This window comes from Clupea harengus, chromosome 20 (assembly GCF_900700415.2).
Source record: "Clupea harengus chromosome 20, Ch_v2.0.2, whole genome shotgun sequence".
Lineage (NCBI taxonomy): Eukaryota > Metazoa > Chordata > Actinopteri > Clupeiformes > Clupeidae > Clupea > Clupea harengus.
In genome coordinates this window covers 4,239,425-4,256,712 of record NC_045171.1, presented here as the reverse complement: position 1 = coordinate 4,256,712, position 17,288 = coordinate 4,239,425, and the positions used below count along the sequence as shown (strand labels likewise).

Sequence of the window (17,288 nt, the reverse complement as noted above, 5' to 3'; positions counted from 1 at the left end):
GAACGTTTGTTTAATTGTGTTTGTATTATGTGCGATTTTTTTTTTTTACTGGACAAAAATGGTATTCGACTTGGGATACGTGCGTTGGTCTTGGGGGAAGGGGGGGGGGGGGCTGTAATGGTTATGGTATGCCAGCAGGTGTCAGCAGCACCATAAAGGCAGAACATGCCTGTTTTCAAGCTGTGATTTATGAAATAAAATATAGTGTGTTATGGACTGCACTGTCTCTTAAATCATTGATGGGTCTCATCGTAGGCATTGTAAAAGAGTCAGTCTGGTGGAGAACCTGTATAGGTTTAGTTCCGCTTTTTTCCAGCTCTTGTGTATTAGAATACTTCGGAACAATCTACAGTCTTGGTGAATGTATAGGAAACCCCAAGTTACCATCGGCACTGTTTGCTCTGCTGACCCGCTTACACAGACTACAGAATCAGACCCTGAGCATTAGAAAGTGTTAAGTAGGATGCGCGGGAGCTCTTACGTATCACGCACCCTGAACGGCGACAACGTGCAGGCAGCCTCTGAATCAGCCTTTCATCTCAGCTCATCTGCCACTGGAACAAGTCAGAGAGGAGTTTACAGTGCGTTGCCTGGGCTCCGTATATTCCCATACTAGTTTGTCTTTTTAATTTTTGTTCTTGGACTTAAATTCTTCGTCAGTGATCAGCTGGTGAAGGCAACGAGGGAAGTTTTCGCTATAACTGAGGATGCTCATCCAACGCTGACTGCTGATCAGGAGCCTTCCTAACGTTTAGTTATCCTACAGTTAAACGAATGTGGAGTGCGTTTAGTAAATTCGTCCCTTTCGTTTGTTCTTACAACTTGTAAAAACCGTGTTATATTCGCTTTCGTGAACTACAATAATGGCCGGAATCTTTGTATCAGGTGCGCTTATTCTTTTCGCCCTGTTCTGGCCGTCCACCCAACCCAGCAGCCAGGTGCTCAACTGCCACGAAGTGCGTGCATCCTTCCAGTCTCTTTATCCAGGAATGAAGGGGGCACCAGAAACGCCTGTGTCAGGTAATCGCATGATGGCTTTAGCTTAAATTCTACATGTAAGCCATGCATGATACAAGACCTATAATTATGGCTACTGCAACTTTAGTCTAGTCTTTGTCCACGAATCACTATTTCCGATTGCGTTTTGGTAGGCAATGTAAACTTGTCCCACTCGGTTTTTCGATTAAAATGTAAGTCTTACTGATTGCGCTTTATACCAGCAATGCAATCAAATCCTGAAGTGAACGTCTTTGCAGAATTAGCCTACTTCATTAGTAGCAAATGTTCACGCATTCTAATGTGTCTGCATATCATGAGGGCTCCACCGTGCCATAGCATACCTTCAGGGATTTATAATCAATTAATTTAAGGTTAAATGTATTTATTGATATGAACCCTATGGTGAACACATTTCCCCTCCCCTCCTTTTCTGTTTATTTGAGTTGGTTAATGACCTTTATTAAGCTACCAACATGAATGACGTTGTCAGTATTTGAACAGTACAGCTGTTGGGTAATAAAAATGAAAGAAAGTTGATGAAAGAAGAAAAATCACGGGATGAATGAGCCCACTCAGATAAAGATCTCTTATCTCTCGTATCTGTGCTAGATTTGGAAAATGCCCTACTTCAGAGACGGAAGCAGTGTAATTCAATAACTGAAGGTTGTTGAGTTTTGGTGGTGCATGTTGTTGCTTATGGCACAGGTGTTGAACATCTGCCTCGGGATCTGATTATAAAGACTACATTACACAGTCAACTGAATATTTAAAATATCCAGTTGACTGTGTAGTCTTTATAATCAGATTGGGTTGTTGTGGAATAAAACAGTTGTTGACATTTGACATTTTTGTGTCTCGCAACTCTAATAGTTGTTCCTATTTTGCAGTTCCTAGCCTATGTCTGTGATGTGATGATATTTTTTCTTGAATGACCTTCAGGTGAAGCCAGTTTATAATAGTAAGTATGTGTCTCCTTATCGCTGAATGCTTATCATTGGCTGCCGTGGAATTCTGACCTAAAACGACACAAGGCACATTCATATGCTTCCCCTCCTTTCGAAAAGACAATGACATTCAACTTTCTTTGTCTGAACAGAAGTTGCAAGATAACATTTGGTTGTGATTGTCAGCAGCAGCACATTCAGTCAATGTCAGTGAAAATGTGTAAATATACCCGTAGCCCACAGCCTAGATACAAGCAGTGTCATTACTGAGAATATGATATTGCCAAATGTTTCCCTGCAAAGGGGTCTACATAAAGACTCAGCACATATACCACCAAGCAAGTGAACATGCCAGCATTCAAGTATGCAGTCTGCTGTGTCAGTGGAGAGTGTTCACTCTTTATCAGAATGACCAGTGGATGCTTCTTTACTTGTTGAGAGGGCTTGCATAGAGGGAGAATAGGGACAATTGTCACTGTTGTTTGCCATCAGTCTAACCTATCAGTTTTCAAATATTTCCAACTTTTACAGCAATTTATGTTCACAATGACTTGAATTTTGTTTGATTTTCCAAGCAGAATGTAAAGATCCAGCCTGTTTTAGAAATATGTGCCTCAATGCGGCCGCTGTCCCTTCTACTTCATCATTATCCATCAAGCTGATACCTTGGTCCTTTTGGAAATTCTCAAATCTGGAAACGCATTCAGCCAAAAACATTTAATTTCCCTTTTTTTCTTTCTCTCTTTTTCCACCAGAATTCATTACAGGGCTTGATAAATGTTCAGTCTAAGTGGAGTCTGTTCACTGGATTCAGATGTGAGAGCACAGGGATCGCGAGACTCTTCAGTTCATGGTCCATGGAGTGGATGGTTTGTGGAAAAGCACCCCTCAGGCTGGCAATCGTGTCTGAATTCCCCCTCGTCGGCTGCATTGGATGCCACATTTGGTCCTGTAATTAGCACTGAGCCAGAGCCCTTTGCTTGCTTTCCGGAATCATTATGTAAATTGATACTTTCTCTTGCCGTAGCAGCACCGCTGGCCTGAAGTGTTAATTGGATGTTTTAGTGTCATGTCAGACCAGGGAGCATTTCAGGTTAATTGTTTTCACTCACCCTGTATTAGCAATTCATTCCTTTGTCATAGCAGAATGGTGCAGAAACAACTCTTACATTCTATTGTTCCGATCGTTGTGAACGTTCCACCGGGGTGTGGAAAAACCTTGCTTATGGAGAGAGCGACTCATGTTGAAAGTTCCGTTTTTGAGCTAAGGCCATTTATTGGCTCCCGGTGAAGTCCTGCACTTATTCCAACATCCATATCCAGTGCACGTATGTGGCCTTGGACTTGCAAATGAATGTGGACAACCTTAATGTTAATTGGAAATGGGAGCGTTTCTTGGCCCAGTGGCAGATCTGTCACTGTGTAGTGATCACTGTGGTTCCTTAGAGACGTGAGGCTGGTGGTTAAGATTTATTGCATTGCTAGGATTTTGTCTCTAAAGATTAATGGTTACACTTGATTCTTTTTTTCTTTTGTCTTTTTTTTTGTGAGGATTATTGTTACAAGTTGATTTATATCTGCTATTGTCTGTTGCCCTTTGTTGACTATCTATATACTTAAAAAGGGGAGTTGCATCATTAATAATTTCTCCTGCTCCCCATCAAAGTGCAACCTTGAATGGCATCATTCTGGCCTACATAATTACTTAATAGCATGATTTAAATAATGAATGCCTGCAGGTAAGCCACACAGATATCGCAGAAATATATAACTCACGTTTCATAACAGGCAGATATGTCATGTTGTACCTGGGATTATGTGGGTTACTTGAGGTGGCTGAAAGTGCCTGGAGGCTTATTGTAGGGAGACGCACCACTACATGTAGTGGCCCTTGTGCAGCACAGCAGGAATCAGGAAGTACCATAGAATGAATCATGAAGCACCATAGAAGGAATCATAAAGCACCATAGAAGGAATCATGAAGCACCACAGAAGGAATCATGAAGCACCATAGAAGGAATCGTGAAGCACCATAGAAGGAATCGTGAAGCTCCATAAAAGCGCATTATCCAGTATAGTCCTCAGAATTCTAATCATCCTGTGTGTGGCTGCCAAGGGGCCCAAGACCAGAGGACTCAACGGGTTCTTTTTCCCCTCTCCCCTCTCCCCTCTGCTCGTCTGTGTTTAAGATGACTGCAGACGTGGGGTGTCAGGCCTCGGCCCGCCCCACATCAGGGCATTAATAAGAGCTAGATGTCAACGCATAATGGACAACTTGCTTGTTATTCCGTCGCCGAGCTCCTTTTTTGCGCCAGCTCCCTCTTGGCAACGCTGACCTGCATACAAACCACCACAGATGGGTTTAGTGCATCACCCTCCGTCCTGCTGCGGGGGGAACGAGAGAGGGTGTAGCCTACTTATTCGTCGGTGTCAGGGAGCTGAAGAGGAGACGACACGGAGCCAGAGCTGATAATGACTGACACGCCGGTTAAACTAGCTTGGAAGCGAGGCCAGAGTAATTAGTGGAGACGGGTGCAGGGGGTCAGGAGCAGCTGGCGACACGCTGTCCCGGGACTGGGCACGGAGCGGCAACAGGGAACGCGGTCTAGTCCTGCCCGTGGCCCCTGTCCTGCCCGTGGCCCCTGTCCTGCCCGTGGCCCCATTGAGCCGGGGTGGGGGGGAGCCTCAGCCGGAGCCAGCCTGCCGGTGATGTTCTCGTACAGAGGACACGGATCATAACATCGGCATAGAACAAGACTGACCTTCTGTAAGAATGGCCTTTATGCGCTGCTTAAATGGCTGGTTAGTGTTCTTTCAGCGGCTCTGAAGAGGGAGGTCACTCTCCTGTCTTTAGAATAAAGGAACATTACCTGTTCTAAATAAAGGAATAAAAGAACATTACCTGTTCTTAAATGGTCCTTCAATGACATTGATTGTAGCATAGGCTTATCGTATCATAAGTATAATTAAAGTATGTAGAAATGACTCAATGTCAGTAGTGGGTTTGAACCGCATGTATTGGGTTCAGAGATTATTGGACCATTCTTGTGTGTGAGGCTATAAATATTCCAGAGAATCATTATGTGGCAGGCAGGCACCAAATAGATGAAGGGTAGTTTTTTTTTTTTTTCTATCTTTTTAACTTTAGCGAAGAATAAAAGCACTAATGTAGCCAGAGGACAAAAGTGGAGCATGCAAAGAAAGCAAAAAAAGAAAAAGACAAGAGCCACTCTGAGCCCCCAAGTCCTAATTACATTGTTCCGATGATTGCCCTCTGAAATTGTCTTGGTTTAATCACGCTCCTTTATTTATGCACGGTATCATTTCAGTGGATTCCGATGCCGCTGGAGCTTCGGAGAGAACTGTCAAGATTCCCTCTCAACTCCACTGTCACATTACTCTATAATTTATATCTCTAATGAAGGCCTTTTAACATTCTCTATAACTTAACCCAGAGACTGTTTTTAGTTTCTTCCTCCTTGTCTAGCGCTTCCATTAAATTTGCATGCTGGTAGCTTTCTAATTGGCACTGAGACGCTGGTATTTATGCGTGCTGCATGTTCTCCCGAGTGTCTCTGGGCTTGTTAGGGGATGAGTTGGGGGCTGGCGTGTGTACACAGCTCGCTCCGCGGCTCCACTGGAGCTGTCATGTTCCTCTCTCCACTGACAGCGGCAATTCACAGGGCCCGGACCCTGAAGGAGAGAGAGAACCCCCCACAGGCTGGAGAAAAGAGGGGGCGCTACTGAGGGGAGGTGCTGGGGAGTTTAGAGAAATGTAGGTACAGTTGAGGAACTGCAGTGGAAAAATGTTCGGCTGGAAGGAAAGCAGAGAGAGAGAGAAAGAGAGAGAGAGAGAGAGAGGGAGAGATGGAAGCAGAGACAGAGAGGGAAACGAGAGGAAGGGAAGAAAGCGGAAAGACCAGAGGGGGTAGAGTCTAGAGATGGAGTGCAAAACTGAGAGGAGAACTCGACTGATAGTTTTGTTTTGGATGGGAGCTGATTAAAAGTGAGAGGAATATGGTCTGCCAGCTGAGCTGCTAATATGTTCCAGTTTGACACCAGTGGCGCTTCTCACTCCTCTGATTGGAGGATGGGCACCAAGCCGCTCGTCCCGCAGAGAGCCGAGCCCAGACCTGGGGAGGAGGAGGAAGAGAGACTGCCGACTGTGAACATATTGCCGTGGAATAGGGCAGAGAGTTGAGATGGAGGGAGAGGAGAGTGATGAACGCAGGGAGCGAGAGCACAGATTGGAGCTGCTGGCGATGGCAGTCAAACAGAGAATCAGGAGACTGAGGCAAGAAGAGTAGGAGGATTGATGGAGGAGGATGTTTGAGCGGTGTGGCCCACATGTTCTGAGCAGGACATGAGCAAAGCCATGAATCTCCCCGGGGCTCAACACACAAGGGCTTCCATCATCCAGCATGCCTCGCTAGCATTAGGCAGGCTTTATTTAAAGGAGCATCCTCTTTTTTTTCTCTGTTGATTCTGAATTGTGTGGGGGAATAATCTTGCTGTTGAGGGCCTCACTGCTTTGCCTCGCTACTCTGAACTTCTCTAATGAAATGCATTTATCATCGGTGAGCTGGCGGAGAGGCATATGAAATTGTCTGTTTTGCTGAAGATAATTACCAAAACCTCCCTCTACAGCGCTCACCCCCCCCCCCCCCACCCCCTACTCCTGTTTCATACCTGCTCCCTCGTTGCTCAGCGGGGCCATTGACGGCTTAATAATTTCCCTTTGCGCAAGTCTGAAATTAGCTTGATGCTATCTGTCGCCAGCCCCTTTTTGCAAGTATTGATTTAGGATATTAAGCCTGTCAGTGGCCCTATAAAGAAGGTTCTGCACGACTGGCTTGGGAGTGGCTCTCTCTCTGCACCCCCTGTTGCTCAGCAGGGATGAAGATGATGGCTATATGGTTGTCTATTTCTATTCATTTCCCCTCACTTCTTATTCCTAAATGGGTAATGTGTTAGAATGCTTAGAGGAGTGCTTGAGAATGATGAAAATTGTACTGTTTTATACTCTGGCTAACTGCAGCAGTTAGATTAAGTTGCTTTTTTTAATATATATAATTGCAGCCGTAATGTTTAATACAGACAGTGAAATGGAACATTATTTTTTTTTAACCAGGTACGGGAAAGTCCCTTTATGGTGTGTCTGGAAGGACTGTGACAATAGGCCTTTCTATACACTTTTTTCTTATAGGCAGTTCCGCAAAAGGAGGAATCTGTAAAAACTGGAGGCATTTTTGTGATATCCAACATCTGTGGCTGGTTAGAAATCTGTAGGATGTCTTTGAAACTGTATTTTGGAGACAACTTCAGTGCTTTTGCTCAAACTCTGATGGCCCCAAGGTATCAATGCGAGGTTTCCACACATGAAGCCAGTCTGGTTGGAAAAACCTCGACAATTTCTCCTGCTGTTCTCTTCCTATATCACGACTGGCTGTTCAATCATTGGCCCCCTCTTGCCATAACGGTTGGTAATTCTGTTTTCATTTGACTGCCTGAAGGGACTCGCCTGGAAGACAGGCTTTCAAGTTCATTTTCTATCCAGGTCCTCACATATTTTTGTAAAATGGCCTTCATCCCATTTTTTTTGCCTCTCTATTCGGCATGAATTCCTCTCCTCTCCGCTTGTCTTGTCTCCTCTCTTTTTTCCTCCTCTCCTTTCCTTCTCGCTCCACTCCTACTTTCCTTTTGTCTCTTCTCTTCCACCTGCCTTTTCCTCCAGTCTTTTCCCCTGCATGTGTGCTGCAGAGCTCTTGGGATTTCACTGATGTTTGTTTACAGCGCTATCAGTGAACTCTTGTCATTTAGACAACCTCTGGTAAATCATTTAGACAAGACTGCTACCTCCTGCCCCACATTTAAAGATTTTAGTTTGTGAGAAAGAGACATACAGACACTAGCAGATAGAGAGAGATGGAGTCGGTCTCCGTAGACTTAATTCCCTTTCTATTTGAAACACGTTAGGCTTGCACAGTGCTTTAGTCGTCATTTTGTCTCTTTGCAAGAAGTGTGGAGATGCTAAATATGGATGCTTGGATATGTAAGAGTGTTGTGCCTTTTTTGATGACTTCATTTGCCGGCATGAGCTGTAGCTGTTGTTGTGGAGTCTGCGGTGTGAAGAGAATAAATGAGAATAAAATAACTCTCAGTGTTTTGCTTGTCAGGCTGGGTGACTCACCTTTAGCATGTCAAATTATCCTTAAACGAAAGCTATAAAAAACAACAAATAAAAAGCACTTTTTCATTTTTGCTGCATAGCCTTGAAACTGCCTCCACCTCATAGTTCACAGAGGCCCCGTGCCCGCTCTAAGTGACGTATCCTTGATGGTTGAACAACAATTAAGTTTTAGACAGCCATCTTCCTAAATTCTACAGATTCCAATATTTGTTGAAACAAATTCAATCATTTATCCAGGGTCACGCGTTGGTTTTATCCGCTGGCTTTTGAGCAATGTGGAACAGAAACATCCTTGCTGCTCCCATCTCCTATTGAATCCCCAGCTGCGCCCTCTTCAAAAAAGGGGTTAATCAAAGTGTAATTACGCTCTTCTGACAAATAACCTTTAAAGCCCATGCCGAGGCATGAAAGATGTCAGCAAACCACTTGGCCCTGGCTTCATCCCACTGCTTTTGCCATGTCTTCAAAGAAAATCTTTGGTGTGTTAGTTTTCCTGTCCTGTGAAGTTTTTCAAGAATTTGACCAATAAAGCTAATTCTTACCCAGCGGCTGGGTTTGAGATTGGTTGTTGAATGAGTGGTTTTGTGCTACAGTGGGGGGGGGGGGGGGGGGGGGGGGGGCTGTGGGTGGCTCATTTGGTGTTATCTTTTCGAAAGGAAGTGCTTTGTTTGTTTCCTGGGTAATTGCAGTAGAACCTTGAGACATTACAAAGAAATGAAAGTGGAGGAATTTAATGGAGTTCAATTAAGTCAGAGGCTATGTTTTTTCGTGTGGCTGAAACACAGTTCCCTCCAAGAAAGAAATGGGATCCTGTCACTTAAGCGATTGCCTATTTTCCACCCCGTTCTCTCACTAAGATGGTTTCCCACCTCATTAGGTAAAGAATGAACAACAGTATTGGTCTCAATTTGTTTCTCTCTCTTTCCTTCTCCCTACCCTTTCCTAGGCGTGGATCTTCAGGTGTGTCAGCCCAAAGGCATGACCTGCTGCACACGCAAGATGGAGGAACGGTACCTGGTCACCGCCAAGCAGAACATGGAGTCCAGTCTGCAGACCACCAGCACCCAGCTCAAACTCCTGATCATCCAGAATGCCGCCCTGTTCCAAGGTGAGGTAGCCCCAAAGACGCCCATTTCAAAACCGCACAGTCGACCATGTCTGCCCATGGCCTCTGCTAATGGCCTTAACTGGTCACAAGTGAACAGGTCAACTTCTCTTAAGGTTGGTGATGTGTCATGGACACAATCAATCAGGCTCCGATAAATGTCATCTATTTACAGTACCAGATGTACAAAGCTGCCATTGCTTCTCCGTGGGTGCTATTGATGTGTGTGTGTGTGTGTGTGTGTGTGTGTGTGTGTGTGTGTGTGTGTGTGTGTGTGTGTGTGTGTGTGTGTGTGTGTGTGTACGTGTGTACAAAGCCGGTCAGCCCCTGTGGAGGTAGAAAATTGGTTGCTGCCAGACAGAGGCAGGTCTGTGGACTGATAAATGACTCCCCCTGACATGCCAATTAAACGGCTTGTGTAATTTGGCGTGAGTGGATAGCCTGTGCTTATTGCTTTACCCTAACAACATTAGAGACAGCCACTGAGGCCTTCCTGGGTCTCCTTCTTGGAAAGGGGTTCGATGCTAATTGCTTCAGCATTCGGGTCCCTGGAAGAACTCCCTAAACAGCCCACAGAGTCTCTGAAAACATCCTGGACCTGTCTAGTCTTATTTTCCCTTGACTCCCATTGGTGAATTGAGAATGCCTCCTTTTAAATATCTTTCTCCCTTCTCTCAGTATCTATCTGTGTCTTGCTCTCTCTCGCTCTCTCTCCCTTCACCCCGCCCCTGGCTTTTTCCCTCTCTCGCTTGCTTTCTCATTTATTCTTTTGTACTTCTTTTTTTCTTCAGCCAAAGATCAAAGGGGCTTTGCTCTCTGCTCCCGCATCTGTCTCTTTCGCTCTCTCTCTCCCTACCTTTCTGTCTCACTCTCTCTCTACCCTGCTCCCTCTCTCTCTCTTTCTCTCTTTCTCTCTCTACCCTCTCCCTCTATCCCCAAACCGGCCTGCCTTTTCTCTCACACTCTACCAACTGCACTGCAGGTTTGGACCTTTGAAGTCAACTTTATCAAGCAATCATGAAAGCCAGGAGACGCTCTTTTTTTTTTATTGGGGGATCCGATGACAACGCCTTTGCGTCAGGAGAGGGAGCATTGCTGCGCTTCGCAAACTGAGCTCTTTGATTGGGTCCCTTTTGTTCATATCTGCCAGGCGGCAACAGCCACTCCACCAATCTCTAACATGAGCTCTGATCTACTCACCCTTTAGAGCACACAACAGTACTCTATGGTGCTTTAGAGCACACAACAGTACTCTATGGTGCTTTAGAGCACACAACAGTACTCTATGGTCTACAGAACCGCTTTAGAGCACACAACATCACTCTATGGTGCTTTAGAGCACACAACACTACTCTGTGGTCTACAGTAATGTGCCAGCCTTTCACTCGACACAACTCCGGTTTTTGGCATTAAACAAGTTGCATATTCAACAGGGCCATGGATTTAGTGCATTCTGTACCGTGTCATACACATGTCGTACACATGTCTTGAGTGGTTCACAGTCACATAAGGATGAAATTCTCTGTTCTCATGTTAGTGTGCACAGGCAGAGCTTGCAGTGTTTACTGTGCATCAGAGGGAGAGAGACTTGGCTTCTCAAGTGGGGTCCTGACACTCACTCTGTAATATCAATAGGCAGTGCCTTCAGATCGACTGTGCAAAGACTCCTTCATGCTCGGGGAGTTGTGTGATCTCTCCGGAGAGGGAGCTCTGATCTGGCACTCTTAGTTCTGAGGCCAGTGCTGTCACTTTAAAGAAATGAATACAACCAAAAACTATGATTTGAATTTTGTTGTGGTATGGATGTTTAATCTCAGTTTGAAATAATATCTTTATCTCTGTATTTATCTACAGTTTGCACACATCTGTGCATGCACACACACACAACAACACACACACACACACACACATATACCACAGAGGTGGATAGAGGTAAAAAAAAAAAAGACATTTCAACATGTTGCAAGACCAATTTCACACACACCAGCGTAGGCAAAGGACAGTGTGCTGAAGTGTCAATGAATTGCAGCATCGCGCACTAAGTATACACATCATCCATACATAATATTTCAATTCTTCGAGTGGTGAATAGTTATTCACAGCATTTAAATTACAGTTGAAAAGGGTCGTCATATATTCATCTTAGTCATAAAATGTATTTTCGAATGTGATTGATACATGGTGAATTAGTGTGTATGATGGATGGCTACAAATTGACTATATTTTCATTTTCCATAATAGCATAGCTCTGTCTAGACTTGAAATGGCTTGTAACAAAATGGTGGTAGTTGCAATGCATTTGTATTCAACAGTAAATAGATCTATTAGGATTAATTTGAATGCGCTGACTGGAATTGTGATAATTGTAGTGCAGTTTCGTGCACCATTAAACAGGCTTATTTGGATTCATTTAAATATGTGTGTGTTAAAGTAGGCAATAGACCCATGTGAGTGACGGCTGTGTGAGCGTGTGCATTAAACGGTAAATGGAATCACATGGGTGATTATTAGAATGCAGACAGGCATCAGCTAGCGTTTAAGACCGCTACTCCGCCTATCAAGTCTGCTCTGAGAAAAAAAAATCTCATCAGTGGATTTTCTTGGTCCCTATACCTGTCATTTATAGTGATGGACAGTTCTAATTCGTGTTAGCAGGGAGGGAGGGAGGGAGGGAGAGAGAGAGAGAGAGAGAGAGAGAGAGAGAGAGAGAGAGAGAGAGAGAGAGAGAGAGAGAGAAGCGGAGGCCAGTTCTGAACTGAAGGGACAGTGGATGGGTGGGATGGGTAGAGAGAGAGAGAGAGAGAGAGAGAGAGAGAGAGAGAGAGAGAGAGAGAGAGAGAGAGAGAAGCGGAGGCCAGCTCTGAACTGAAGGGACAGTGGATGGGTGGGATGGGAGTCAGAGCTTAGGCTTGGATAAAGACTTTCAGTTTCCATTTGGTCACAGTTAGCCTTCTCCTCAGATACTGTGAATATATAAAGTTTACCCCCTGTAGAGTAAGTTTTGAGTCTCTCTCTCTCTCTCTCTCTCTGTGTGTGTGTCTGTGTGTGTGTGTGTGTGTGTGTGTGTGTGTGTGTGTGTGTGTGTGTGTGTGTGTGTGTGTGTGTGTGTGTGTGTGGATACAAGCATGCTGTGGAGCTGGCTATATTTAATCTCCTTGCCAGTGGCATGGCCTAAACCTACGCTCACAAATTAGCTGCTGTCAGATTCATCTCACTGTCCCTGGTTGCCAGGGGATACACATGCTTATACACATACACAGACACCTACCGACACACACACACACACACACACACACACACACACGCACACACACACGCACACACACAAACATACACACACACACACACACACACACACACACACATATGCTTTGCCTCTCAAAGCCAGTGTTCCTTTGGCCCTCAGAGAGAAGAAGAACTTGGGTGAGATGATCAGAGAACGGCACATGTGGAGAGCAAAGGAGAGGAGGAAGAGAGAACCCTCTCTTACCTCAAACCAGTTACTGACTGATAAAGGCGCTTGGCACAGCGGGGCCACCAAGCGCCCAAGGTACGCGTCAGACAACAAAAAGCAATGGGAAGTAAACAAGCGGATGAGAATCGGGGTGGGGGTGGGGGGTGGGGGGTGGGGGGGTGGCAGAGAGAGAGAACACATATCAACAAGTTTCCCTGTTTTCATATTCCCGATTCGCTTTCCTCTCCAGCATGAAAAGAAACTGGGACGGAGGGTCCCCAGCGGCGGTGAGAAAGGACAGCCCTGTAGGATACCCGTGAACCGCTCCCTCCTGGGTTCCCTCAGGGCTGGGACCGTGACGTCCGCAGCGAAGCCTCGCTCGCAGAACACTGCCTGGCTGGGGAGCTCTCCATTGTTTCAGCTTGAAAGTGACTCTAGCCACATTTAAACCCTGTGCTGCCGGAAGGCCTCTGGGAGCTCCGGTTATGCCTGAAGGCCTTGAGCTTTGACTCGGCCCGCAGTGTTGTATCTAAAGGTCCTAGTGCTTGAGCTTTGACTATGCCCGCAGTGTTGTATCTAAAGGTCCTAGTGCTGAAGCCAGCCAGTCTGTACCTGAAAGTACAATTGCCCACGCAATGGAAGGGCAGACCTGATTTCTGTCCCCTTGCCCAGAACCTCAGTGAGAAAGTGGTGTTTGTTTGTCTGTCTTACTTCCTCTTTACTGACTGAATCAGAACTTCTATATCCCTCTCAGACATCTATGCCGTCAATGATACTACAGCGCTGTTACCATCTGAGATTCGCTGCTATGGATCTCATCAAGATTCACCATGACGGGGGGCACTGTAGCGCGAGCCAATAAGCCCCCCATTTACGGGCTACAATGCCAGGGGAATGTCAGGGGACACAGGTTCGATTCCGGCCTGCTGTCATTTCCCGATCCTCTCCCCACCTCTTCACTTCTCCTCACTTCCTGTCCAAAATACTTCACTGTCCTATGTAAATAAAGGCTAAAAAGCCCATAAATAAATCTTTAAAAACATAAAAAAAAAAGATTCACCATGACTGAAATGTAGGATAGAAATGCAGGCTTCCTTCAATCCATCTCTCAATGAGAATGGCTCCCCTTAGCCCAGCACGTCCTTTTGCCAACATTTGTTGATCAGCGAGCAAGCATCCCATTAGCACCTTGAACAAGAAGAGAGAAGGCTCTATCGACATTCAGTCCGCTGGATGAGTTCTAATTAATGTTAAATGTACACGGGATTAAAATGACTTGCCCCAGTAAACCCTGCGGGGGTGGAGGCTGACCTTGAGATTAGGCAGCCCGGCGAAAGCGGCCCACGTGGACGAAATAATGAGCTCCTCCGCACACAAATCAGATCTGGCCGTGCTGGAGATGATGGCGGGTCAGGGCCTCGCGGTGCGGTGTATCTTCTCACGCCGTCGGCGGCTAATGAAGGTGTATGTCCATTTCCCTTGTCCTTGTCCAGAAACCGCCTCGCATTTCTTAACAAGCCGCAATCGGCCGGCACTGCTTTAGGGCTGCGGTTTAATGTTACACTTAACTTGGGGTCAGCAGAGCAGAGCACATTTTCTTCTGCATTGACACCTTGGGAGAGAAGCCAAGGAGATAAGTTGGGCCTTTTCCAAAACTAGCCCCTATGCCCTCTGCCTTCCCACCTCAACTACATGTGCGGGTTCAGGTGGAGGGCCCGCCACATTAAGTGCCATTCCAAACCAATTAGCGGGGAGTAGAAGTGGGTTATAAACCCCCCCCCCCCCCCAACAGCGAGTCTGCTTCTCGAGCAGGTGCAACAGTGTTTTTGTGTCCGTGCTGCACCTTGACTCCACCTGTCAGTGGTTTTTGTGTCCGCGTGGCCGTTGTTTGTTATAAAGGAGTCATTTACAACATATCGGTGAATCTGATAATGGCTCCAAAAGCAGTAAAACATTGACTATCGAAAAGAAGTAGACCTACACAATACAATACATGTGGGTCTACATATTACATTTAGCGTATAGGAAAAGTTAACGTAAATAAGACATGAAACTCAGCTCCACACACACATAATGAAAGAGGAAAGAAATTCTGTATTTTCCTGGGTCTCCAAAACGTATATCTTTATGGTCTGTTCGTTATTTCAATGAAAAAGACTTTTTTCTGTTAAGGGTATACCAAAGTTCGTAACTGGATCACACCCTACCCAAGGATTTTTGCCCTCTGCGAATGTGTCTAAAAAAAGAGCACTCCATGATGGAGTGGGAGTGGGGAGAGCTCTGTTTGGAAAAGGCCCAAGTTGTCAGCAGGGAGAACCGGATAGATGAGGGGGGGGGGGGGGGGGGGCATTTTTGGCTTAATATTAGGCATTTGTGGGGCACCGGAGACTTTTCCCACCAGATTTCTCATGGGGCTTGCCTTCACAACTCTGTGCTTTATCATGGGGCTTGCCTTCACAACTCTGTGCTTTATCATTCAATCAACTTGGCTGACTAGTTATCCTCTCTACAGTGAGCCCCATCTTCAGTATTTCTTCGCTGTTTTCCTCCAAGGAGTCATTTTATTTTGAGAATAAACTAAAGTAGTAACGCCTCCGTTGATGGGTGGAGTGCTTCGGGCTGCCACAAATCGTTTGAAGTTGTTTACTCACTGCCTGGGGCGAAAGCACTAACTTAATAACGCATAGAGGCGGCTGTGCTGTGTCTCTCAAACAAGCCTTCCGTGCCTCGTTTACCAGACGATTTGGAATGAAGTGCCCATTACCACTCCTTTCTCTATCAACTTGTAATTAGTTTTTACCCACACTCCCTCTCTCTGGTGTTATTATCATTGGCGTATGCGCTCATTGGCTTGGGCAAGATGGGATCGTAGGCGCTTCACGGCGACTCCGCCGGGTACCGAACTCATGTGGATATTGATTCCGTGTGGAGCGCCGTAATCCTGTCAGTGATCTTTCTCCCCTGAGTCGGTGCTATCATTAAGCAGAATGGAGCCGGGAAGGCTTAGCGAATTAGGGAGGGCTTAGCATGTGCCAGTCGGAGTCTGAAGGGAGCCCTCAACACAACAGCGAGTCAGCCCCCGGTCCCATAAGACCTCCGTCCTGCTCCGACGGCGGAGGAGGAGGTGATATTTACTGTCGCCCGTTTTTGGTGTTGTGTAAACTGCCATCGGCAAGACACCACTGTCTGACTGTTTGCAAATATGACACAGACGGGGGTCATCACGGGCAGCTGTCCATAACCTCACACACATTAGTGGGAAGTGCTGCTCTGAAGCCCTTGGAAGAAGCAACAGAGAAGCTATTAGATAAAGCAACAGAGAAGCTATTAGATGAAGCAACAAAATCTCCTCTGCATGTAAACAAGCTCTGTTTAAGATTTACATTTACATTTACATTTAGTCATTTAGCAGATGCTTTTGTCCAAAGCGACGTACAAGGGAGAGAATAGTCAAGCTACGAGCAATAGAACCTGGTGTAACAATAAACACTACTTTACATAAGAAATAGAAAATAAAATAAAATAGAAAAGAAAAAGAAGTGCAGAAATGTAACTGCTGTAATTGCAAGTTACGCACTAGTCGAAGTGCCAGTTAGGACGGGAAGTGCTCTCTGAAGAGTTGGGTCTTCAAAAGATGATGGTTTACAGACACACTTGGTCTTTTCAAAGCATGTACATTCTTTGAAATTACCCAGTAAAAGAAATGATGTACATACATCAAGGGAAATGAATCAAGGGAATGTCTTTACTGCATATAGCTAGTATATTACTACATGGTACACTAATTAAATACCATGAAGTTGATTTGTATTGTATTTTATTTTACTTAAACAGTTCAAATCCGTATGCTTGAATATCTGAAGCGGGATTTTTGCTCTGAACTGAAGATTAAACTCAAAAGTACCTGTATCCTCTTCAGTTCCTCCTGAACTATGCAGAGTACTGCTCAGTCATATGCAGCCAGCTGGATAAGGGAACCATTAGTTCTTGTGCTGTGTCACTCAAGCAGCCCAAGAACTTTGTTCGAATTAACAGGATTTAGAGCTGAGTAGTCTAACAACTGTCTTAGCTTTTCAAGTGGCAGAGTTAAAAGTCCGCATAAGAAGCGAAGCAAATTTTCCGGCGACGGCACACAGGCCAAGCCTCAGCTGTTCACCAAGCCTGTTGTCTTGTGGGTTTTTTTTTTTTTTCAGTGTTTTTTTTCTTCGTGTGTTTAATCGCCCTGGCGACATTTGATTCATACCGCTCGCCTTCCCCAAAATTCAGCGTCTGCCTCTCTGCTGATAGTGTGTCGGCCGGTCGTCTCGGCATGGGGTGCATTTGCATACTATTTCAACCACAGCTTGGGAAATCTTCAATAGCGAGAGCATTATCGGCCCGGAAAGAATAGAGAGGCCCTGCGAGGGAGAGCTTCATGTTGGAGGAGAGTGGAGCTTCTCTCGTACAGTGGCTGCTATTATTTCACTCAAAGGCTTGATGTCTCCATTGAGATAAAGGCTAGGTCTCAGTGACATTCAGGCTCGCTCAGGACTGCCACTGCGAGTGACCAGATGCGGGGGCATGATGAACCAATCAGCGTACAGTCGACATGGCATG

General features: G+C 45.5%; 1 protein-coding gene across 1 annotated transcript in view; it reads left to right on the top strand.

The window, feature by feature from the left end:
* Positions 1 to 181: 181 nt before the first annotated feature.
* gpc3 (glypican 3) overlaps positions 182 to 17,288 on the top strand; it is a 111,419-nt gene continuing 94,312 nt past the window's right edge. The window contains exons 1-2 of the mRNA XM_012840556.3: positions 182 to 1,020; positions 9,080 to 9,241. Of these exons, the coding sequence (XP_012696010.2) occupies positions 864 to 1,020; positions 9,080 to 9,241 (319 nt within the window). The 5' untranslated portion in view covers positions 182 to 863. The remainder of the gene's footprint in view (positions 1,021 to 9,079; positions 9,242 to 17,288) is intronic.